This window comes from Scyliorhinus canicula, chromosome 3 (assembly GCF_902713615.1).
Source record: "Scyliorhinus canicula chromosome 3, sScyCan1.1, whole genome shotgun sequence".
Lineage (NCBI taxonomy): Eukaryota > Metazoa > Chordata > Chondrichthyes > Carcharhiniformes > Scyliorhinidae > Scyliorhinus > Scyliorhinus canicula.
Genome location: NC_052148.1, coordinates 270,364,219 through 270,390,627, shown reverse-complemented (window position 1 = coordinate 270,390,627; position 26,409 = coordinate 270,364,219). Strand labels below are relative to the sequence as shown.

Here is a 26,409-nt window from a genome sequence, read left to right as displayed (position 1 = left end):
ATTGGCCATGCTAAATTGCCCCTTAATAAAAAAAAAACTAGGCTGTCTACAATGCCACCTAACTTTGTATCATCCGCAAATTTGGATATATGACTTTCTATGCCATCATCCAAGTCATTAATGAATCGTGTGAATAATTGAGGCCACAACACAGATCCCTGTGCTACACCACTAGTCACCTTCTGCCAATGAGTAACTACCCATTATCCCCACTCTCTGTCGCTTGCTACTCAACCAACTTCCTAACCATGTCAATAATTTGCCTGTGGGTTTCCACCTTAGTCAACAGTCTCTTGTGTGGGACTTCACCAAATGCCTTCTGGAAGCCCATATAAATAACATCCATAGACATCCCCCTGTCCACTGCCTTAGTCACCTCTTCAAAAAATCCAGTCAGATTAGTCAGGCATGACCTTCTCTTCATGAATTCATGCTGGTTCTCCCTAATCGGCCAAACATTTTCAAGGTGTTCCAAGCATGGCCCGGTTCCGCAATGAAAGGGGCAAGAGGAAATAGGAACAGGAGATGTCCACACGGCCCATCAGCCCATCATGGCTGAATTTGGGCTTCAACTCCCCTTTCCTGTCCATTCCCCGAGAGACTGAAGATCTGTCTGTCATGGCCTTAAAACTATTCAACAATGGACCATCCACAAAACACTGGGGTAGAAATTTCCAAATATTTCGTGACGACACAGTGGTTAGCACTGCTGCCTCACGGAGCCAAGGACCCAGGTTCGATCCCAGCCCTGGGTCACTGTCCATGTGGAGTTTCCATATTCACCCCGTGTCTGCGTGGGTCTCACCCCCCTACAACCCAAAAGATGTGCAGGTTGGGTGGGGTTACAGAAATGGGGCGGGCGAATGGGCCTAGATATGGTGCTCTTTCAGAGGGTCGATGCAGATTCGCTGGGCCGAATTGCCTCCTTCTGCACTGTAGAGATTGCAAGTGTGTTAACACCTCTTTAGTTATAGATTCCAGCATTTTCCCAACAGCTGAAGTTATGCTGACTTGGTCTGGGGCTGACGGTTTTCTCTCTGTCCTTTCCTTGAAAAGTGATGTATACGTATATCTCTGGTGCTATTTCTTTTCGAAGGCTAGCTAGGTTATAGGCCAACAGATGCAAAGAAATTGTCAGATTTTAGTCCCCTAAGTTTCTCCAATTATTTCACATCTCAGTTGATATTAAATTCCTTATTTTTCTTACTTTTTAGCCCTTAGGTTACCAAACGCTACGGAACTTGTGTCTTCTGCTGTGAAGACGCAAAATATTTGTTCACTGTCTCTGTCATTCCCATGATAATTTGTCCTAACTTTGCTTCTAAAGGACCAACATTTACTGTAGCTACTCTCGTCCTTTTGATATCCTTATAAAAGCTCTCAATATCTGCTTTTATATTTCTGGCTAGTTTACTCACTCTATGTTTCCCTTTTTAATTAACATTTTAAGGGCCCTTTGCTGGTTTCCAGAACACTCCAAATTGCAACATTGTAAGCCTCTTCTTTTAATGATTTGGAGATGCCGACGTTGGACTGGGGTGGGCAGAGTAAAAAGTCTTACAACACCAGGTTTGTGATGATATGCATCACTGTAGATCAGGGGTGGGCAAACTTTTCCGTGCAAGGGCCACATTCAGAAATTCACAATTCACAAAGGGCCGCATAAGTAAAATAATTACTTCACCCGGTTATGATTTTGGGCGCCTCATATAGAACATAGAACAGTACAGCACAGAACAGGCCCTTCGGCCCTCGACGTTGTGCCGAGCAATGATCACCCTACTCAAGTCAACGTATCCACCCTATACCAGTAGTAACCCAACGACCCCCCCCCCCCCATTAACCTTAAAAAAAAAATTTTTTTTAAAATAAAATTATTTTTTAAAGAAATTTTTTTTTTTTTTTAATGACTTGGTGGGCCGCAGAAATACCTTTGGCGGGCCGCATGCGGCCCGCGGGCCGTAGTTTGCCCACCCCTGCTGTAGATACACAAGGGGTTCATGTAAGTACACGTAGACTAGCTAGACACTAGAGGGAGCACCAGAGACATGACACACAGACATTCAACCAATAGGTCAGTAAGATAGGACACAACCAATGGGCATTCACGATACACACAGAGGTGACACTACCACAGGGGGGGGGGGGGGGGGGGATTACACCAACCCATATATAAAGGACACAGCACACATGATCTTCCTCTTTCCAGTGGAGACACTCAGTGAGTACAGACACAGGGTTGATTCAACATCACACCCACCACGTGGATTGTAGCAGACTGGTTCATCAGTCTGAGTAGCTATAGAAGGATTAACGGTAGAGGCGAATCCGAGTAGGAGAATTGTTAATAGTTTAATTAACGTGTTGAAGTTATCTCCACGTCTGAACCTTCCTTTGTCAGAGTGAACATCAAGGAAGCAGCTTATGCTACGCCAAGAGCATAACAAGACAAGGTTCATTTGGAATCACTAGCTTTCGGAGCATAGCTCCTTCATCAGGTGTCACTGTCTGGTGCCAACATTTGTTGCCCACCCCTACCTGACCTCCATTTCGGAGGACTTTTGAGAGCCATCCACACTGCTGTAGATCTGGAGTCACATGTGGGCCAGACCAGGTAAGGATGGCAGATTTCTTTCCCTAAAGGAGGTGGGTTTTTACAACAACCGTTTCATGGTCATCATTCGACTTTTAATTCCAGATTTGTATTGAATTCAAATGTCACCACTTGCCATGGTGGGATTCGAACCTGACGTTGCCCTGGGTCTCTGGATTACTAGTCCAGTGACAATATCGCTGTGCCACCACCTTCCTCATCTTCTAGACTATTCTTGCCAATTTGACTGTCCCAGATTAAAATCTGTCACAATTTTTAGATTTCCTTTGTTGCAGGGACCGATAATTTCTTGTTTACTGCATTTCTCAATGGTACAACGAGTGTTAGGGGAGCCGAAGAACTACTCCCAACAGTGTCCTTACTATTCCTAAATTCCATCCATGCTAGTTCTACTTCATGATCTTCAGAAATCAGATTCTTTCTCACCAATGTCCTAATGTCCCTTCCTCCTTTGCCATTCTGTCTGTTTTTCAGAATCATTATGCAGCCTGTAATATTTACTTGATCACCTTGTCACCGTGGGCAGCACGGTAGCATTGTGGATAGCTCAATTGCTTCACAGCTCCAGGGTCCCAGGTTCAATTCCAGCTTGGGTCACTGTCTGTGTGGAGTCTGCACATCCTCCCCGTGTGTGCGTGGGTTTACTCCGGGTTTCCTCCCATAGTCCAAAGATGTGCAGGTGGATTGGCCATGATAAATTGCCCTTAGTGTTGGGTGGGGTTACTGGGTTATGGGGATAGGGTGGAGGTGTTGACCTTGGGTAGGGTGCTTTTTCCAAGAGCCGGTGCAGACTCGATGGGCCGAATGGCCTCCTTCTGCACTGCAAATTCTATGATAATTCTATGTAACTATGTCACTGTTGTGACGATTAGATCTCAATCATTTACCTCTATTTGTGCTACTAAATCATCTGTCTTCTTGTGCATTCTGATAAATACACTTTAATTTAAATTTTTACTTCTATTCCCCGCAATGACCTTATTCGCTGATGTATGTTTCTCTGTTCGGCTGGGTACGTTACCTGGACCAATACACAAACGGCTATCACCAGCCATCTGTGATGGTCACAGTCACAATGCTTTAAGTTCTGTCCCTTCCTGTCTTACTCTGCTGGTCCTTACCTACATTGCTATCTATAAACATTTTATTAAGGTATTTATGGTTTTACAACATCAAAATAAACAATGTTCATGAATTTATAAACATAGTGCAAAAGCTGTCTTCCTCCCTTACAGGTCCCACTAACCCCCTACTCTATGATGTGGAGATGCCGGCGTTGGACTGGGGTGAGCACAGTAAGAAGTCTTACAACACCAGGTTAAAGTCCAACAGGTTTGTTTCAAACACGAGCTTTCGGAGCACGGCTCCTTCTTCACCTGAAGAAGGAGCCGTGCTCCGAAAGCTCGTGTTTGAAACAAACCTGTTGGACTTTAACCTGGTGTTGTAAGACTTCTTACTGTGCTCACCCCTACTCTAAACTAACCTAACCCTCACCACCACCCCCCCCCCCCCCCCCCTTCTGCTGACGGTTAATTTTTCTGCAATGAAGTCGACGAACGGCTGCCACCTCTAGCCGTTAGGGCAACCCCTAACATTGACCCTCTCAAGGCGAACTTGATTTTCCCCAAACAGAGAAAGCTAGCCATGTCCGATAGCCAGGTCTCCGTCGTCGGGGGCTTTGAGTCCCTCCAAGCTAATAGTATCTGTCTCCGGGCTACCAGGGAAGCAAAGTCCAGAACGTCTGCATCTTTCCCCTCCTGGATTCCCGGGTCTTCGGACACTCCGAAAATCGCCACCTCTGGATTCATAAGAACATAAGAACTAGGAGCAGGAGTAGGCCATCTGGCCCCTCGAGCCTGCTCCGCCATTCAATTAGATCATGGCTGATCTTTTGTGGACTCAGCTCCACTTTCCGGCCCGAACACCATAACCCTTAATCCCTTTATATTCGGTGCCACCCTTGTTTTTAAACACCTTGGACATGACCTCCGCAAACCCCTGCCAGAATCCCCTAAGCTTCGGTCATGCCCAGAACATATGGACATGGTTCGCTCACCCTCCCGCACACCTTGCACACCTGTCTTCTACCCCAAAGAACCTGCTCATCCGGGCCACTGTCATGTGAGCCCGGTGAACGACCTTAAATTGTATCAGGCTGAGCCTGGCACATGTTGTGGGCGCGTTGACTCTACTCAATGTATCCACCCAGAGACTATCCTCTATCTCTCCTCCCAACTCCTGTTCCCACTTGCGTTTTAACTCCTCAGTCTGGGTTTCCTCTGACCCCATGAGTTCCTTGTAAATGTCAGAAACCATCTCTTCTCCCACCCACACTCTAGAAACTACCCTGTCCTGTATCCCCCTTGGTGGTAGGAGCAGGAAGGTTGAGACCTGCCTGCGTAGGAAATCCCGCGCCTGCAGGTACCTAAACTCATTTCCCCTCGCCAATCCAAATTTCTCGTCCAGCTCCCTCAGGCTAGAAAAGCTCCCCTCTATAAACATATTTCCCATCCTCTCAATCCCTGCCCTCTGCCATTTCCGAAACCCTCCATCCATCCTTCCCGGGGCGAACCAGTGATTATTACAGATTGGAGACCACACCGATGCTCCCTCCGTCCCCACATGCTTCCTCCATTGCCCCCCAGACCCTCAGGGCTGCCACCACCACGGGGCTGGTGGAGTACCGTGCCGGCGGGAACGGCAGAGGTGCCCTTACCAACTCCCCCAAACTGGTGCCCTTACATGAAGCCGCCTCCATACGCTCCCATACCGATCCTCCCCCACCACCCACTTCCTGATCATGGCTAGATTCACCACCCAATTATAATTACTAAAGTTCGGCAGCGCCAGCACGCCCTCCCCTCGGCTCCGCTCCGGCATCCTTTTTTTAACTCGCGGGGTCTTGTCCGTCCATACAAAGCCAGTGATTACCTTATTGACCCGTTTAAAGAAGGACCGTGGAATAAAGATGGGGAGACACTGAAACACAAACAGGAATCTCAGGAGGACCGTCATTTTCACCGTCTGCACCCTGCCAGCTAGTGACAACGGGAGCGCGTCCCACCTCCGAAAATCATCCTTCATTTGGTCTACTAATCGGGCTAAATTTAACTTGTGTAGCCGTTCCCATTCCCGTGCCACCTTGATGCCGACGTACCAATAGCTTCCCCCACCACCCTAAACGGCAGTGTCCCCAATCGCCTCTCCTGCCCATTTCCTGGACCACGAACATCTCACTTTTCCCCATATTTAGTTTATACCCTGAAAATCGGCCAAATTCCCCCAGAATCCTCATGATTTCTTCCATCCCCTCCAGTGGGTCCGATACATACAGGAGCAGGTCATCTGCGTAAAGCGAGACTGTGTTCCGCTCCCCCCAGTCAGCCCCTAGAGGCTGTCAGCGCAATTGCCAGTGGCTCTATGGCTAACGCGAACAGCAGTGGGGAGAGGGGATATTCCTGTCTTGTCCCCCAATGCAGCCTGAAATAGTCCGATGTTGTCCCAATCGTCCATACCTTCGCGACAGGAGCCTGATACAACAACCTGACCCAGTCAATAAAGCCCCACCCAAATCAGAACCATCCCAGTACTTCCCACAGATATCCCCATTCCACCATGGGAATGTCATTGTTAAATCATGATCACATTTAACAACCTTCTTACATTGGCCACCAACTGCCTACCCTTAACGAACCCCGTCTGGGCTTCAATCCTATAGGACAAGATTTTGGCCAGCAGTTTCGCGACCACATTCAACAGGGATATCGGCCTGAAGGACCAACATAGCTCCGGGTCCTTGTCCCACTTCAGTATCAATGAGATTGTAGCCTGTGACATTGTCGGGGGAAGCACCCCACGCTCCCTTGCCTCATTGAATGTCCTCATCAACAGCGGCCCCAATATCCCAGAGAATTTTTTATCAACTCCACTGGGTATGCTATCCTTTTCTAATACTTGAACATTTGTCCTTGGATTTCTAATCCCCCTCGATCCCAAAGCCCCTCCTCACCCTCCATCCTAAATCCCCCCTCTCACTTCTGCTGCCCAAAAGCCCACCCTCCACCTCAAAAAACAATCCCCTCCCCCACCTCAAGAATAATCCGTCCCCCACCTCAAGAATAATCCGCCCCTCACTTCAAGAATAATCCTTCCCCCACCTCAAGAATCCCTCCCCGTGTTTGTGTGAGTTTCCTCCGGGTGCTCCGGTTTCCTCCCACAGTTCAAAGATGTGCAGGTTGTGCAGATGTGCCATGCTAAATTGCCCTTAGTGTCCAAAAATGGTTAGGTGGGGTTACGGGGATAGGGTGGAGGTGTGGGGATTGGGTGGGGAGGTATGGGATTAGGTAGGGTGCTCTTTCCAAGGGCCGATGCAGACTTGATGGGACGAATGGCCTCCTTCTGCACTGTAAATTCTATAAGAATAATCCCTCCCCCACCTCAAGAATAATTCCCCAACCTCCAGAATATTCGCCCTCCCCTCAAAAATAATCGGCCCCACCTCATGGAAATCCCCCCATTTCAGGAATAATCCCTCCCTCACCTCAAGAATCCCTCCCCACCTCAAAAATAATCCCACCTCAAAAATAATCCCACCTCAAAAAATAATCCCACCTCAAAAATAATCCCCCCACCTCATGAATACTTCCTCCCCACCTCAAGAATAATCCCTCCCTCACCTCAAGAATCCCTCTCCACCTCACGAATAATCTCTCCCCACCTCAAAAATAATCCTACCTCAAAAATAATCCCCCCACCTCATGAATACTTCCTCCCCACCTCAAGAATAATCCCTCCCCACCTCAAAAATAATCCCATTTCAAAAATAATCTCCCCCACCTCATGAATAATCCCCCACCTCAAAAATAACCCCCATCACACCTCAAAAATAAAACCCCCACCCCACCTAAAAAAAGTCCCCACACCCCACCTAAAAAATAATACCCCCACCCCACCTCAAAAATAATACCCCCCACCTAATAAAAAATCCACCCAGCCCACCTCAAAATTAATCCCCACCCCCTCAAAAATAATCCTCCCCACCACAAAAATAATTCCCCCTACCCCACCTCAAAAATAATCCCCCGCCCCCTCAAAAATAATCCTCCCACCCCAAAAATAATTCCCCCACCCCACCTCAAAAATAATCCCCCCACCCCCTCAAAAAGAATCCTCCCACCCCAAAAATAATTCCCCCCACCCCACCTCAAAAATAATCCTCCCAACCTCAATAATCCCCACCTCAAAATTAATCCCCCGCCCTCTTCCAAAATAATCCCTCCCACCAACCTCAAAAATAATCCCCCCCCGCCCCACCTCAAAAAGGATCCTCCCCTCTCAAAATTAATCTCACACCCTCACAAATAATCCTCCCCACCCCAAAAATAATCCCCCCCTCAAAAATAACCCCCCACCCCAAAAATAATCCCCCCCTCAAAAATAACACCCCACCCCCCTCAAAATTAACCCCCCACCCCCCAAAAATAAACCCCCCAAAAATAACCCCACCCCCTCAAAGATAATCCCCCCACCCCCCAAAAAAAGTAATCCCCACCCTCAAAAATAATCCCCCCACCCCCTCCAAAATATTCCCCCCACCCCATCAAAAATAATCCCCCCACCCCCTCATAAATAATCCCCCCCACCCCCCTCAAAATAACCCCCCCCCCACCTCAAAAATAATTCCCCCTCCCACCCCCTCAAAAATAATCCCCCCACCCCTCCTCAAAAATAAGCCCCCCCAACCCCCCTCAAAAATAATCCCCCCCACCCCTCAAAAATTATCCCCCCCTCAAAAATAATCCCCTCCACCCCCTCAAAAATAATTCACCCCCACCCCCTCAAAAATAATCCCCCCCCACCCCCCTCAAAAATAATCCCCCCAACCCCCCTCGAAAATAATCCCCCCACCCCCTCAAAAATTATCCCCCCTCAAAAATAATCCCCCCACCCCCTCAAAAATAATCCCCCACCCCCTCAAAAATAATCCCCTCCACCCCCTCAAAAATAATTTCCCCCCCACCCCCCTCAAAAATAATCCCCCCACCCCCCTCAAAAATAATCCCCCCAAACCCCCCTCAAAAATAATCCCCTCCACCCCTCAAAAATAATCCCCCCACCCCCTCAAAAATAATCCCCCCATCCCCTCAAAAATAATCCCCCCACCCCCTCATAAATTATCCCCCCTCAAAAATAATCCTCTCCACCCCCTCAAAAATAATCCCCTCCACCCCCTCAAAAATAATCCCCTCCACCCCCTCAAAAATAATTCCCCCCACCCCCCTCAAAAATAATTCCCCCCACCCCCCTCAAAAATAATACCCCCCCACCCCCCTCAAAAATAATACCCCCCACCCCCCTCAAAATAATCCCCCCCACCCCCCTCAAAAATAATCCCCCCACCCCTCCTCAAAAATAACCCCCCCAACCCCCCTCAAAAATAATCCCCCCCACCCCTCAAAAATTATCCCCCCCTCAAAAATAATCCCTTCCACCCCCTCAAAAATAATTCACCCCTACCCCCCTCAAAAATAATCCCCCCACCCCCCTCAAAAATAATCCCCCCACCCCCTCAAAAATAATCCCCCCACCCCCTCAAAAATAATCCCCCCCACCCCCTCAAAAATAATCCCCCCCACCCCCTCAAAAATAATCCCCTCCACCCCCTCAAAAATAATTTCCCCCCCACCCCCCTCAAAAATAATCCCCCCCCCACCCCCATCAAAAATAATCCCCCCCCACCCCCCTCAAAAATAATCCCCCCACCCCCTTCAAAAATAATCCCCCCAACCCCCTCAAAAATAATACCCTCCTCCCCCCACCCCCTCAAAAATAATCCCCCCACCCCCTCAAAATAATCCCCCCACCCCCTCAAAAATAATCCCCCCCTCATAAATTATCCCCCCTCGAAAATAATCGCCCCCCCAAAAATAATCCCCCCCCAAAAATAATCCCCCCCTCAAAAATAACCCCCCCCCTCAAAAATAATCCCCCCCTCAAAAATAATCCCCCCCCCAAAAATAATCCCCCCCCAAAAAATAATCCCCCCCAAAAAAATAATCCCCCCCCAAAAAATAATCCCCCCCCCCAAAAAATAATCCCCCCCCCAAAAAATAATCCCCCCCCCCAAAAAATAAACCCCCCCCCAAAAAATAATCCCCCCCCCCAAAAAAATAATCCCCCCCCCCCAAAAAATAATCCCCCCCCCCCAAAAAATAATCCCCCCCCCCCCCAAAAAATAATCCCCCCCCCAGTTATCTTTAAATTCCTGCCCACAGCCCAAAGGTCCCACTCAAGGTAGGGACGTGCCCGGGGTGGAGTGGGCGGGGCTGAGATGGAATGGGCGTGTCTGAGACGTAGTGGGGGCGGGGGCGGGGGCGTGGCGAGGAGGCCCCGCGAGGACAGGCCCACCCTCGCCGGTTTGCCCCTCATTTCTTTTCAAAAAGGAAAAGGGAGCGCGCGGGCCCCGTCACGTGAGGCGGGGCGAGCCGGGCGGCTGCGCGCGCACGCACACACAGCGGGGTGGGGCGGGGCTGAGCCCAGGCCGGCCGGCGCCACGTGACCCGGGCCGCCTCAGTCGGCGGGTGCGCTCGAGGCCGGAGTCACACACAAGATGGCGGCCGTGGAGTCGGTGAGTGACATTTACCTCAAAGAGGAGGAGGGCTCACACAGTCACACACACACACAGCAGCTCCGCTCATCGGCGGGGAACGGGTTAAATTAACGGGCATCAACCGTTCGCGCCCGACGAGGAGAAGGAGGGGGGTGAGATAAATCCGCCCGCCCCTGACGTGGGCTGAGTGTTTGAGGCCGGTGGCGGCAGCATGGCCGCTCCGCCTGTGCTGGCGGCTGGAGCCAGGCCTCAAAAAGCCCCCGGCGTGGGTAAAACCCGGCCTCCCACCCCTCACCAGTCCGCTCAGCAGGGAGACTGTCCGTTATCCCCACCCTCGCCATCACCGGCTGTTTGTTATTTATCTGGGGAGTGAGGGGAGGGGGTCACCCCCTATTCACCCCCATCCCCCCTATTCACCCCTATTCACCCCCATCCCCCCTATTCACCCCCATCCCCCCCTAACACAAACCCCCCCAGACACACGCACACAGACAGCTCCACATCCTCCCCACGTGTCCGCCTGCCCTCAATGAAAAGTTAAAGGCGGACAGAGTGTGCACACTCCTCCACCCCGACCCCTGCTGTTTGCTCTTGTTTTCTTTCAAAAATAAAATCGTCAGTTTTTTGTTAATGGATGTTGCTGAGAATAATTGACAGCCTCGCTTGTGCAGCATTCAAAAATCAATGAAAATCACAGGGAGAGCGTATCTCTCTTTCTCTCTCTTCCCCACTCCCGCGTCAATTCAAGCACAACATGACCCATCAGTTGAGGTTTTCCAAAACTTCACGATTGCGCCTCATGACTGCCCTCCCCAAAGAGCTGTGGCTCAGTTGGCACCTGTCATTCCTCCTCGCGTGTTGATTTTTCTATTTACTCATTTGAGTACACAGTTAGTTTTTTTTGGGGGGGGGGGGGGGCGGATTTGTGTATGGTGTACCTTCCTGGCTCTTGGACAACCTCGAAACAGCCATTTACAGTGTAAATTTGACAGCTGATGGGGCAGCCATCCAGGCCAACAGATGGTAAAATGACATATGCCACTTAGATTATTAACCTTTCACTTACTTTTGTTACGTTCATCGTACTCATCATATGTGGGTGAGCAGTCAGACAACTGAGCTAAATATGATTTTGATTGTGCATTTAAATACTCTGAAGTATTCCTTTATTCGCGGGGCTGGAGGCTCAACATTCACTTATTGTACTCTGATTTTATTGGCATTTGTTTCCAAATACGGACAATTTTCTGAAAGATTCACTCAATTTAATAGTCTTTATTATTGTCACTAGTAGGCTTACAGTAACACTGCAATGAAGTTACTGTGAAAATCCCCTCGTTGCCACACTCCGGCACCTGTTCGAGTACACAGAGCGAGAATTCAGAATGTCCAGTTCAACTAACAGGCATGTCTTTTGGGATTTGTGGGAGGAAACCGGAGCACCCGGAGGAAACCCACGCAGACACTGGGAGACCGTGCAGACTCCGCACAGTGACCCAAGCGGGAATCAAACCTGGGACCCTGATGCTGTGAAGCAGCACTGTGCTACCATGCCGCCATTTAAGTAGCTTAGATTTCTCTGGCATATGATGTAGATGCTAAAAATATAAAATAATAAAACTTAATTAAAAAATATGCAGCATAATCTTAGTATCGTTACAAGATTTTACTTCTCGCAGTGTCAAAATCATTAAGTAACTTTCCTCCATCTAGCAAATGGCCATATAATTCAGTTGTGTGGGCAACTGAGGGAACATTGCTGAAAGGAGCAGACCGTGGGACTACAACATCTGTACAAAATACTTCCATTTCTAATTTTTTTATGCCATTCAAATATGTTAGTTTTACTCTGATATTTGCAACTTCGATCTGTCAGTTGAATTTGGGCGATGGGGAAGGTACAATAATTGGCATCGAGGTACCTTGCTAGGGGGAGGAAGATTTAACCGATGTGCCCATTGAACTTGATTGAACTCTTTCTTGTTTTGCTACTAAGGCAGAATGAGTTGGTTATGATGCCCAGTACAGTTAAAAGGTGTGCTAGCACTCAATGTCATATTGAGCACGATGAACGGCTGAGGTACTTTGGGTTGCTGGTGTCTATGGAGCTATACCTCCGCCTTTAGAAAAACAGTTGAGGGGGAATCTTGGAAATTATGTAATTAAACTTTCCTATATATAAGCAAACTGCCAAGCGTACAGAAATATATCCATTCTAAATGCATTTTCATTCAACAGTGGACCGACCATACTCTCTACATAGATATTTCTGTGACCATATCGTCCCTTGCACTGTGCCATCCCTCCCCCAAAGCCATGACAAAATACGTTTCTAAATGCCTCATTTACTGTTCGTATGGAGTTGTTAATATTTAAGTGGTAATTTAAATGAGTTTGTTTGTTGATGCCTCATATTAAAATCAATAACATTGTGTTCCAGCTGTTGAGGGTGGTTGAATAATTTTTAAATATCTGGCAGGTGGGGGTGAAGTGGAGGTAGTAATGGAGAGGAGTAATCTAGTTTGAGATTGTAGTAACATTCAAACAGGTAAAATGGTGGGAAAAGACCACCTGGTTCAGTAAGCCTGCCATGTCCAGCTTTGTTCGATGCCAAGTTGCACCCCTACAGTCATGTAAATTCCCAGAAACAGCCAATTTAAGGAGGAAAAAAACTCTGGGAAATTCCTCTCCAACCCTCTAACGCAATTGAAAGTAATCCTGCAGTAACTTGAGTCTCTCTATTTCCAGCCATCCTGAAACTTATCTTATAACTCAATGTCCTCTTGTCTCAGGAACTTGTCCAGTTCCTCTTGAAGGACTGTAAGAAATCTGTATTTGCTGCTCCAGAGGGTTGTGATGCTCTGTGGACAGAAATACTTTCTAGTGTTTCCCCTAATTCATAATCATTTATAATTATGCCCCTTTAATATGCAACTGGACAGAATTTTAAAACCCTTAATTGTATCTTCCTCAAAGCCTAATTTGACATAGTTTTAAACCAGGAGTTGTATCTTGATGATGAGCTGTCAGTCTGTTTATCAGTGTCATCTTGCCTCCGTATTCTTGACATTGTCAGGTCTTAGGTCCCAACTACACAACTAGGACGTGAGCACAAAATTTAGACTGATAACTTTAGTGCAATTGTTGCTGCATTGTCAAAATGTCATTATTCAGATGAGAAGTACAACTGAGGGAGGCCCTGTTAAAGTGGATGTGTGATTTTTAAAAACTTGAGCCACAGTTTGAAGAAGAACACTGACCAATATTCATCCTCCCTCATATCGCCCCAAAAATGTCATTGCTCTCATTCACTGTTTGTTGGATTTTGTGTCAGTTTGCTGCTGTATTTGCATACAAAGTAGCTAATTCATTGGCTCTGAAATAACATGAGGGCACTAAATATTAAAACATAACTCAAGTTTTTATTAACTAATTTAAAGTTTAATTACTTATCTTGGACTGTCTTTTGACGATCCGGTGTGATTTCTGATTAAATTCCAGTTGCATAGTAAGCACCAAAGGAAAAACCATTTAAAAATAATGAATGGTGTTACAATGTGGAAAGAATATTTTTGTGTATTGCACATATGAGTTTGTTCAGTACCACGAGCCAAGATATCTCGTATTACTGTTGATGATGCTTTTGGCTTTCACTGTTTTATGAACAATATTTCCATGAACTAATTAAGCTGACCTTTACATTTGATTGTGCATTACATCCTGCTGGGAACTCCATTCTATTTTTATTTACAATGCATACTTAAATTCAAATGTTGTTTTGTGTAAATAAGCAATAAACGTATTAAGCACTTTTTGGATAGGCTGAGAATTGTGACCAAATTTGAACATTTTAAAACAAATTGTTTTACTTTTTCATAAATGTTGCAGAATGCCATGCTTCCATTTCTGCCCACTTCGACAGATAGATTCAGGTAATTAAATTGGTGGTTTTGAATCTATTTGGGATTCCTCAGCTCTTGATTAAATAGGTTCAGTACTTCTTCACTTCTTTCACTTTTTAAAATAAAATCAGTTGATTTAAAGTAAACAATTGGCAAGTGGTAGCACAATTTGGTCTAAGTTAAAAGATCGTTAGTTCGAGTCCCACCCCCCAAAAACTCAAACATCTGGTCTAGGTGACCACTGTCCTGTTTACCTGCTTAGGTGGGTGTAGAAGATCTCTTGGCACTACTCAATGATACACGGCCTACATGTATTTCTCAATGGAACATATCTCTGACTAAGTCATCTGTCCTATATCTCCTGACATGGCTTGGTGTCAAATTTGTTTGCAAACACTCTTGTGAAGCACCTTGGGACGGTTTACTATGTTAAAGGCACTATATTGCTCCAATCACCCAAATTGTCTATTTCTCATGAATTTGTCCTGTTGCAATTAATGTCTGTATCTACTGCTATTTCTATTGCTTTAACATGTTCTTGGGAAAAGGAACTAATTGCAATAGTTTCCAAGATCTCATCCACACTAACAACACGTGCTTCTCTGAAAATATATATTTAAAATGTTTCCCCTGTATTTAAGTGGCAGTGAATTAAATCCAACACAAAGTGAACTAATTACCTTCTATTTAACTCTACACATTCCCTTTTCACAGTACATTTGCTACTATTTGATCTGTAGCTAATGGCATGCTTACATTGAAACTTTTGTATGGGCTTAGCACAGTACATCAGTATGTATCTGCTGTTGCTGTGAAAGTTAAATAATTTTGCATTCTTGGAGAGGAGCAGATGGATGGCTCAGGGTTTAAGTGACGGACAATAATGGCAGATGCAAGTACCTTTATATATTCAGTCTCTTGAATAATATTCGCCCCCACCCTTCCTAAAGACTCTGATAACTCTGATACGTTTTTGCTGGATGCCAATGATCGAGCAAAGTATATTTATTTGTATCATTATATGCGGATCAGACAGAATAACGGGCAGCCATGACATAAGCAAGCGACCCTGCCTAGATTTACTATATAATAATGCTTGTTTCTGGCAATGTTAGCTGTGCTCAGCACATTGAGTTCTGAAATCCCTCTCTGTTTCTGGCAGTTTTGTATTTCGCAGTTCATTAATTTGGCAGGCATGTGAAATTCTGAGCATAGCGTTATGGCTGATCTTATGTCCTCAAGCATAAGTGAAAAGGTGAAGCCTGGTATTATGAAATCCTTGGTGGGTGTAGAGGAGGCCCAGCCTCAAAGAGGAGCCTGACTAATTATATAGCTTGAAGCTCAGTGGTCACCTGATTCGGGAGCTAAATGTGGTCCACTTGTATCTTATGTGTTATCTCTCATTATGCTCAAATAAATAACCTGTAGTCTGCCTCCTTTTCACTGATTTGACAAAAACACCTGATTTGGCTATGTCTATTTGTATTAGAAACTTCTATTTATTAAATTGTTTTGTGGATTCAGCACCTTTGCCAGCTAGCATTTTTCTTCCTGGCTGCACCTGTAAAATGTCTGTATTTGTTAATTATTCTTGTGTCTGGCTTCCCCTGATGGGGAAAAGTCAAGGAGCGTTGAAACTTGTTCCCCATGTTGGATTGAGGGAAGGGATTTTTTTTTTCTGAGAGCAGAGCTGGCAGCCTATAAAAATCCTGGACAGATTGTGCACCCATCCAATTCTGTAAAGTTGCCGTCCCACGTTTAATTTCTAATAGTTGTCAAATCTTTCCCCCATAATCCAGTGGCGCAGAGCCAAATATAAAGCTGCAACTGTGATTGGGGATCTCATCATCCACCAGGAATTTAATCTGAGGCCATCAGGCATGTATGGCTTAGCCTTGCTCACCTTCACTTACTGGATCATTTGGAGAGCTTTGTGTGGGTTTCAAATATTAATCTTGGCACAAACATTAGTGGAAGAATGTTGCAACCACTGTTTCCAAATGCTCTGCAAACAAAATAGGTGCTGCCTTTAAAAAGAGAAAAATCCACCATTGTATTGCCCATTGGGATACATGTTTTATTGGGAGATCTCCAGCACTTCACCCAAACATGTGAACTTGGATGCTGAGTCAGTAGATTATTTGGCTGCGCATCCTGATCCTGTCCTCACTCAAATATTCACACAAGTGAACTTTCCAACAAAAGTTGCAAGGTCAGTTAGAGGAGTTATAGATATTACGTTTGCTGTTCAATGCACTATGTGCATTAAAAACATTTGTTGCAACGTAACTCATACTCACATTATTAAATATTTGTGTGTGTTTAAAATTTCTGTGCATAATCTCTTTTTTCCTGCAGGAAACCACTACACAACCCCAGTCTTCAGAAGAAGAAGGTAAAACTGAGGCAGCAAGTCAAGAAATAGTGAAGCCCGGACACTACATAAAGCATCCGCTACAAAATAGGTAAACAACTCCAAATCATTTGTGATGGTTTTTATTGATGACTTAATTAAAAAGCCACCATAGCACATTTGCTATCAACATGGAATGGTAAAGAATGCTGCTGCATTATTGTCTTCCATTGAGTTCGAAGCGGCAACAACTTGGAGTGCGTCGCAACACCCCTGCCTCACAAACCAACACACCATCATAAATTGCATCTAATCGGTTTGTCATCAATTATAAATAGCTCCTCTTCCACAAACACACAAGTTGTCAAAAGCTGTCATGAAGACTTCTAAATTTGGCACTTATTTTCAAATTTTATTTTCTAAAGTGATGACTTCATGGGCTTTTAAAAAGTGTGATTAGATCCAGAATGCAGGTATGTAATAATTGCATTTCTGTAGCTAACCCTAAAATTAATCTGTCCCGCTTTGATTGTCTATTGATATGTTCCATTCAGTATTTAGACTGCCAACATCTAACAGTTTAAATGAATTAATGAATGCACTAAAATATCAGAGAGAATTTCAGATGAATATGCTATGCATTCATATGTTGTTTTTGCGCTCAGACTAACTTTTAGAGTAAATGTAAGATTACATAGTACCAATTGTTAGGGACCTGCTGATGTTACCTGCGAGAGTGTCTCAAAACCCTGAAGGAAACACTGGTTCTTAGTGGATTATATTTGGTTGGAATAATGTAAGGAACAATGTGCAACCCAGTGAGGAACCAGTCCGGTCATTGTGTAAACAATTACTAAGGAATAGTTATTACAGTAAAAGAAAAAGACTAATGTATACCACGACACTTAAGTATATTAATAACCGGGCGGCGCAATGGTTAGCACTGCTGCCTCACAGCACTGATCATCCGGGTTCAATTCTGGCCCCGGGTCACTGTCCGTGTGGAGTTTGCACATTCCCCGTGACTCTGTGGGTTTCACCCCCCCACAATCCAAAGATGTGCCTGGTAGGTGGATTAGCCACGCTAAATTGCCCCTTAATTGGGAAAACAAAATAATTCGGCACTCTAAATTATAAAGAAAAAATTATATTAATAACTATATTTTATAGGTATTTATAAAATAAGTATTTTTTATCTGAAGTTACCTCTTGTTTCCAAAGTATGCCCATGTACTCTGAACTCGCCGCCCCTTTTCCCGAGCAACATTCAGTTTTTATAACTCTAGACAAAATCCAGCTAATAGTTACCACAGAATACTGCTTCGGTGACCAGGTCTGGGAAAATGTCTCTACCTGGTTCAGCAAAGGCACAAAATGCCTGCAAGCTGCTGTGGCTCTAAACGTTAACTGGAACAGGCCCCTGTGGCTTGGATCATAGATGGAACTGGCCTGTCTCTGTTGGATGGAGAACTAGCCTCTTTCAGCAATGAGAGTTCTAGCGGTTATACCGTTCAACATCTTTGATATGGATGTGAATTCGGCTGTCGACATCTCAAATTCCGTGTGGCTTGGATCATAGATGGAACTGGTCTGTCTCTGTTGGATGACGAACGAGCCTCTTTCAGCAATTAGGTTTCTAGCGGTTATACTGTTCAACCTCTTTGATATGGACGTGAATTCGGCTGTCGACATCTCAAATTCCTTGCCGGTTGAAGTTATCATTTCTTTAGCCCCACTGATTTCTGGTAAACAATGTTTCTGATATGGACATTAGCACTTCACTATCTCTAAATTCCAGCTAGTCTTGTTACTGGGCAAGTCGCATCACCGTATACCTTCAGACACCTGCTAGTCTTGTTACTTGTATGTTATTTTGTTTCATCTTATGTTCACTGTTAACATTGTCAATTTCCCAAATTCCTAACGTAATAGTGATTGTGAAAGTCCAAAATTCTGACCATTCTTGCTGTTTTGTGATTATTTCAGTTACATGCATTCCTTTGCATGCATTGGGTAGAAAGATAACTAGCAGGAGTTTAGCATTCATCAGCCACCTGTGAATATTTTTCGAGTAGTTTTCATGTTGGCTATGAAAGATTCCATATACTAGACTTTGTGGTATTACTGAGCATGATGATAGAAAAGTGGAGAACTTAATTGTTAAGAAATTTCTTCCTTCCTGCACTAACCTCTAGAACAGGGGTGGGCAAACTACGGCCCGCGGGCCGCATGCGGCCCGACAAAGGTTTTTATGCGGCCCGCCAATGAGGTGCCCGGAATCATAACCGGCATTTTTGAAAAGCCGCCGGGGAAAAGCTGCTGAAGTAAATGCGCTTATTGAATAAGCGCATTTACTTCAGCGGCTTTTCCCTGGCGGCTTTTCAAAAATGCCGGTTATGATTCCGGGCACCTCATTGGCGGGCCGCATAAAAACACGCGTAGTGGGGGTGGATGAGTGGGGCTGTCTCATTGGTCGGTTTAGTTGGGTGTGCGACCAATAGGAGTCCAGGTTACAAACAATAAGCCTTATTATTGTTTGTAACCTGGACTCCTATTGGTCGCACACCCAACTAAACCGACCAATAAGGCAGCCCCACTCATCCACCCCACTACGCGCGTTTTTATCGTTGACTCGGCCAGGTTGTGCTTCTGTCAGTGTTAAGGATCAGCACAAGCAACTTGACACCTGATTTCAACAAACTGGTAAATGACTGCAGTCAGATGCATCATTCTCATTGACATTGTTCTGTTACTTACTGAGTTACTTTGTTTTTCAAATAAATGTGCTTTTTTTTCTTTAAAGACCTTTTATTTTGGCTATTTTAAATATTAATTATTTCACTTAATATACTATGCGGCCCTTTAAAATTGTGAATTTCTGAATGTGGCCCTTGCACGGAAAAGTTTGCCCACCCCTGCTCTAGAACATAAAGTAGGCTGCCATCTCTATGTAGTACCAAGGAAGTGCTGCAATGTTAGGTGAGACATAAACCAAGGGCCCTGCTTAGTGGACCTAAAATATCCACAGCATTATGGAAAATAGATCAGGAGTTCTTCTTTTGATGCCCTGATTGAGACTCTTCACTTAACCAACTGGCAGATTGCTGTTTATTGAATCTTGCTCCTTGTAATTTGGCTGTCATATTTGCATGTGTAAGCACAGTGGGTTAGCCCTGTTGCCTCATGGCGCCGAGGTCCCAGGTTCGATCCCTGCTCTGGTTCACTGTCCGTGTTTGCGTAGGTTTCACTCCCACAACCCAAAGATGTGCAGGCTAGGTGGATTGGCCACACTAAATTGCCCCTTAATTGGAGAAAATGAATTGGGTACTCTTAAATTAATATATTAAAAAAATATTTGCATGTATAGTAACAGTGAATTCAAAAGTAATCCATTGGTTGTTTAGACATCTTGAGGAAGTGATAAGATGGTATGTAAATGCAGTATTATCAACTCCAGAATTTGCAGTGTTGTGGTAGATAACTTTAATTGTGATTTACAGAATCTCAATTTGTTCACGAAAGCCCTTCAGTGCACTTGTTTTTTGACATTTGCATTTTTCAAATGTTGATCAACTTTATCTGAAAGAAAATGCATGTTGGAAGTGCTGAAAATATGTCTTATCCTGGGGTGGAAAGTTCTAACTGCTGCCAAGTCTGAAATAAATTGCTTTCCAAACTATCAAGGATAGGTGTAACAAGACGGTTTTATTATTTTCTCAGTTGCTTTATCTTCTTTCCTCCATAACATTATTTGCTTGCAGGATTTTGGCCTTTTTTGTGATTTTTGTTTTCCAAGGTAAAGGGAGGTTGGTTGTACCATATAGAATATTTTTCACTTTAGATATCAAGTTAAATGTTCTATCACAGCAACATTTCCCTAGCCCTAACTTCAGAAGAGTATGTCTTATTGTACCCGTGGAACTTTTCCATTTTAAGGCGTGACATTATTACTGTTAGATTTTCCATAGGAAGGAGTTTGAGCCGGAATGAAGGAATGTTTCAGCCGACAGGCAAAATAGTCTTCATTTCCTATTTAAAATTTGGAGTACCCAATTATTTTTTCTTCCCATTTAAGAGGCAATTTAGCGTGGCCAATCCACATCTTTGGGTTGTGGGGGTGAGACCCATGCAGACACGGGGAGAAAGTGCAAACTTCACACGGACAATGACCCAAGGCCGGGATCGAACCCGGGTCCTCGGTGCCCGTGAGGCAGCAGTGCTAAACACCGTGCCATCTTTGTCGTCTTTTCCAATGCTCTGGAATAGAATTTAGCCGACATCTTTGAAATAAAGGCTCATATCTTTTACTACACTGAGGATCATTCTCCACCTTCTCCCACCCCACCCCATAACATTGTTTAGAGTTTTTGAGAGTTTTCAGGAACTGCTCTGTAACATTTGTGTACTTTTTATTATTAAGCGTATAGTTTTTATGTGTCTTACTTTTCAGCAATATTAAGCATATGCAATTTCTCTTATAGATGGGCACTTTGGTTCTTCAAAAATGACAAAAATAAAACTTGGCAAGCAAATCTGCGCCTGATATCCAAATTTGATACAGTGGAAGATTTTTGGGCGTAAGTAAGAATATGAAATTGTAAACCGAGAAGTATCTTTTCCGCTAGGTGAGCAGGAAACTCCTCCCCTCTAGTTTTCCCCATAGTGTCACCTCACTTTAAGAAACTAAAGAGATATTTGAAATTTTATTAATGATGTGCAACAGGGGGATAAGCTAGGGGAAAGCTAGAAGCTTTCAGAAAATTATGTGGTTAAAAAAATTATTTTGGAAAGGCCTGAGCTGGACAAAGACCAGAGTTAAAAGGTTGGGGGAAACAAGCTAATTTTGAAAGGGTGCGAAAGGAACTAGGAAAGGTAAATAGGAAAAATTTTGACCGAGACAGAACAGCAGTGAGAAATATTTTAAATGATGATCAGTAGCTTTGGGAAAATATATATTTCAATAAAGAAAGAAGAATCTCGCCATTAATGAAACTCTATAGCTGCATAAGAGATGTGAGTAAAATTGAAATTGTAAGGAAACGGCATTTTACCTCAAAGTGAGGTTGTGTCCAAGCACAGAGCATATGAACTCATGGGTCAAGTAGTAGCGTGGACAACAAGATGGCCACAGAACAGAAAACAGACTATGGATTCTGAATTATTACTTAGACTGGCACTGTTCGCATTAACAATTTGAACTTGAGAAACAGAAGTACAATTTCAAAATTTGTGGATCACACCAAATTAGTTATGGTAAATACTGAGGAAGGTACAAAATTAATAAACTTGTAAAATGACCATGCAATTTGGAAGATGAATTTCAATATGTAGAAATGTATGAATTTATTGTATTTTGATCAGAAGAATAAGAGGACCACAACAAAAGAGAAAATGCTGGACAATCTCAGCAAGTCTGGCAGCATTTTTAGGGAGAGAAAAGAGGTAACATTTCGAGTCCGATGACTCTTTGTCAAAGCCGAAGAGCACCACAAACTGCTTGAATAACAGAGTCTAAATAGAGTGGCAGAAGAAGGGGATCTAGGAGTCCTACAGCACAACTTGCTGAAAGTAGTGACGCAAGTTATTAAGATAATTTTACAAAGAGCAAACCAAATACTGGGTTAATTTCAGGAGAATCACACAAAAACAATTTTTAAAAAAAGTAATGTTAAATATACTAAACTTCAATTAAACATAGTTTTTAAAAAATAAATTTAGAGTACCCAATTATTTTTTCCAATTAAGGGGCAATTTAGCGTGGCCAATCCACCTACCCTGCTCGGTTGTGGGGCTGAAACCCACGCAGACACGGAGAATGTGCAAACTCCACACGGAAGTGACCCAGGGCCAGGATTTGAACCCGGGTCCTCAGCGCCTTAGCAATTAAACATAGTTGAGTGGCCTATTCATAATTCCGACATCCATAATATAAATGGGATGTAGAAGCACTGCAGACAAAGTGCAAAAATATTGTAACTAAGCAGTTATACTTAACAGAAAAGACTGAACAGATTGGGAGTCCTTTAGGAAAGAGAAGACTTGAGAAGTGACCTGATTGAAGGTTTTTAAGATTATGAAAGGGTTCAAAAGGACACACTGAGTAAAGAAGCTTCCAGTTAGGGGCCAATCAAAGCCAATGACCATACATATAAGATAGTCATTGACAAATCCAATAGGGAATAAAACAAATAGTATGGATGCATTTAAGGGGAAGCTGGATAAACAAATGAAGGAGAAAGGAATAGAAGGATGCGGTGGTTGGGTGAGATGAAGAGGGATGGATGGAGGCTCTTGTGCAGCATAAATGTCTGCCCAGACAAATTGGGCTGAATGGCCCACTCTGTGTAACTTCTGAGAGGTACAGGGCAGCATGAAATTACTGATTTGCCTCCCCCTCTTACAACGGTGTCATCCTCTACAGTTGGGTTGAGTTTGAGGATTTGGAAAGTGACGTGAGTTTTTAAAAAATATCAGATACAAAGAGTTTACATTTCAATTCTTCATTGCTAAGATTGTGCTTTGTATGAAAGTAGCTTTTGGTCTTAAATTTTTTTTAAATGTTTTTATTAATACATTTATAATTTTAACAATTTTCAAGAAAAAAACACCAAGTGAACAAGACACAACCAACCAGCAACCAAACCCAGCCAACATGGCTTACATACACAATTCCCCAATCACAATTTCCCACTAATTATTTCCCACCTTATCCAACCCCCCCATGCCTCCCTACTGCCGACAGCTTAATTGTCCACAAAGAAGTCAATAAACAGCTGCCACCTCCAGCACGATCCTCTCAGGGTGAACTTGATCTTCTCAAGCCTGAGAAATCCGGTCATGTTGCTAACCATGGGGCTGGTTTAGCACAGTGGGCTAACAGCTGGCTTGTAATGCAGAACAATGCCAACAGCAAGGGTTCAATTTCCGTAGCAGCCTCCCTGAACTGCCGCCAGAATGTGGCGACTGGGGGCTTTTCACAGTAACTTCATTGAAGCCTACTTGTGACGATAAGCGATTATTATTATTATTATTAATCCATATCCCTGATTTCGGGGGCTCTGGGGGCTCTGAATCCCTCCATGCCAATAAGATCCATTTCTGGGCCACCGTGGAGCCAAAGGCCAAAACAGCAGCCTCTCTCACCCCCTGGACACCCGGGTCTTCCAATGTGCCAAAAATCGTCACTTCTGGTCTCGGGACCACCCTTGCCTTCAATACCATCGACATCACGTCAGCATATCCCAGCCAAAATTCCCTAAACCTCGCAGCCCAAAACATAAGGACATTATTCGCGGGCCCACTGCACACTGCCCACACCTATCTTCCACCCCTTCAAAGAACCTGCTCATCCGGGCCAGTCATGTGTGCCCTTTGGACCACCTTGAATTGTATCAGGCTAAGCCTGGCACACGACAAGGACTCGTCGACTCGTCTGAGGGCATCCTCCCATAACCTGACCTCCAACTCCCTACTCAGTTCCTCCTCCCACTTTCGCTTCCCTTCCCCAATCAGGGCTCCCTCCCAATCTATAAGCTCTTTATAAATTTCTGATACCTTCCCCTCCCCCACTCCCGTTTTCGACACTACCTTGTCTTATACCCCCTGGGACGGCAGGTGTAGAAAGGTCGAAACCTGCCTCTTCACAAAGTCCCTCACCTGCAAGTACCGGAACCCATTCCCACCAGGCAGCTGAAACTCCTCCAATTCCTCCAAACACGGGAAGCCCCCATCTATAAACAAATCCCCAAACCACTCGATACCAGCCAGCTGCCACCCCCAAAATCATCCCCCCCATATGCTTCCTCCTCTGTCCCCACACTCTCCGGGCAGCCGCTACTACCGGGCTCGTGAAGTATCTGGTTGGCGAGAACGGCAGAGGTGCCATTAACACTGCCCCTAAATTGTTGCCCCTCCATGAGGCCGCCTCCACCCGCTCCCACAGACCTTCCCCCACTACCCACTTCCAGACCATTGCTGTGTTCGCCGCCCAGTAATAATTTATAAAGTTCGGTTGGCCCAGCTCGACCCCGCTCCAGCAGCACCTTCTTCACCCGCGGGGTTTTACACTTCCACACAAACCCAGAAATCACCGCATTCCTCTTGAAGGAAGCCTTGGGGATAAAAATAGGAAGACTCTGAAATATGAACAAAACCTCGGGAGAACCGTCATCTTCGCCGTCTGCACTCTCCCTGCCAGTGATAACGGGAGCACATCCCACCTTCTAAAGTCCACCTTCATCTGCTCCACCAACCGAGCCAGATTCAGCTTGTGCAGCTGCTCCAACTCCCGCGCTATCTGGATTCCCAAATACCGAAAGCTCCCACCCACCATCTTCAACGGCATCTCTCCCAGCCTCTTCTCCTGCCTCCATGCTTGGATCGGAAAGATATCACTTTTTTATAGTGTTCAATTTATACCCCTAAAACCGGCCAAATTCCTCTAGGATCCCCATAATCCCTCTAATTCACCCCCCTCCCCCCCAAAAAAAAATCGGGTCCGAAATGTGCAGAAGCAGGTTGTCGGCATTCAACGAGACCCTGTGCTCCACCCCTCCCCCGTACTATCCCCTGCCAGTCCTTTGATGCTCTCAGCGCCATTGCCAGTGGCCAAGGCAAACAACAGTGGGAAGAGTGAATATCCCTGCCTCATTCCCTGATGCAGCCTAAAATAGTCCGAGCTCACCTGGTTCGTCCGCACACTTGCCACCGGTGCCTGGTACAGCTACCCAACCCAGTTCACAAAACCCTGCCCAAACCCAAACTGCCCCAGGACCTCCCATAAGTATTCCCACTCCACCCGATCAAAGGCCTTTTCCGCATCCATGGCGACATCTACCTCTCATCCCTCGGAGGGCATCATTATCGCATTTAATAGCCCTCTGATATTCGCCGCCAAATGTCTCCCCTTCACAAACCCCGTCTGGTCCTCCCCTATCACCCCTGGCACACAGTCCTCTATTCGCGAGACCAGGATCTTGGCCAATATCTTGGCATCTACATTTAGCCAGGAGATTGGCCTGTACGACCTATACTGTTCTGGGTCCTTTTCCCGCTTCAGCATGAGAGAAATCGGAGCCTGTGACATCGTCGGCAGGGAGCAATCCCCGCTTCCTAGCCTCATTAAACGCACTGACCAACAATGGCCCCGGCACTCCCAAGAACCTTTTAGAGAACTCCACTGGGTACCCATCCGGACCCAGGGCCTTGCCCGACTGCATCACCTCCAGCCACTCCACCATTTCAACCAGCCCACTTGGGGCCCCCAGTTTGGTCTTAAGTTTTAACCTTTTATTTTGTTATTAGAAGTTTCTGATCTTTGGCAGTTATTTTCTGTCATACAAAAGTGAATTTAATTTTATTTGTTGAACAAAATTTTCAGGTAAAATTTCTAAGCTGCCAATTCTGATTTTTAAAGCTATTTAAGAAAGTGATCCTGGAACAAATGAGAAAAATGCCACTTAAATAGGAAATTCATAATTTTTCATATCTTGCTGTAAAAATCATTGTTTTTGTACTTAAGTTGCATATATATGAAGGCTTTTAAGTCGCACTGCATATTCAGTTCGGATTTGTATGTGGAATTTGAAATGTCTTATCAAATTGTCTGAAAACTCCACAGCATGTCACCAATGCTTCAGATTTTCATTTGAAAAGATGTAATTGCATAATTCAGTATTCAAGTAGAATATTTGTGCATAATTTATGAAAAGGTATTTTGCAAATGTAACTTTAAATGCACAGGCATCAGTGTTTTTGACAGCACTGCAACTTGACCAGTAGTTTTACACTTCAGAAAGTGTACTCAGTACTGTGGCTGCTTCACATTGAAGAGTTTTTTTTTGGAGACAAACTGCGTAAGAGTTGCCTTAATGACATAGATCATTTGTTCTGATGTCTGTTGTCACTGTCACTAAGTCTCAACTGTTCTGCT

At 44.8% G+C, this 26,409-nt stretch overlaps 1 protein-coding gene across 1 annotated transcript in view; it reads left to right on the top strand.

Annotated features, from left to right (window-relative positions):
- Window positions 1–10,098: 10,098 nt before the first annotated feature.
- LOC119963524 (eukaryotic translation initiation factor 4E-like) overlaps window positions 10,099–26,409 on the top strand; it is a 36,211-nt gene continuing 19,900 nt past the window's right edge. Inside the window, exons 1-3 of the mRNA XM_038792789.1 lie at window positions 10,099–10,241; window positions 16,484–16,590; window positions 20,960–21,055. Coding sequence (XP_038648717.1) covers window positions 10,224–10,241; window positions 16,484–16,590; window positions 20,960–21,055 — 221 coding nt within the window. The 5' untranslated portion in view covers window positions 10,099–10,223. The remainder of the gene's footprint in view (window positions 10,242–16,483; window positions 16,591–20,959; window positions 21,056–26,409) is intronic.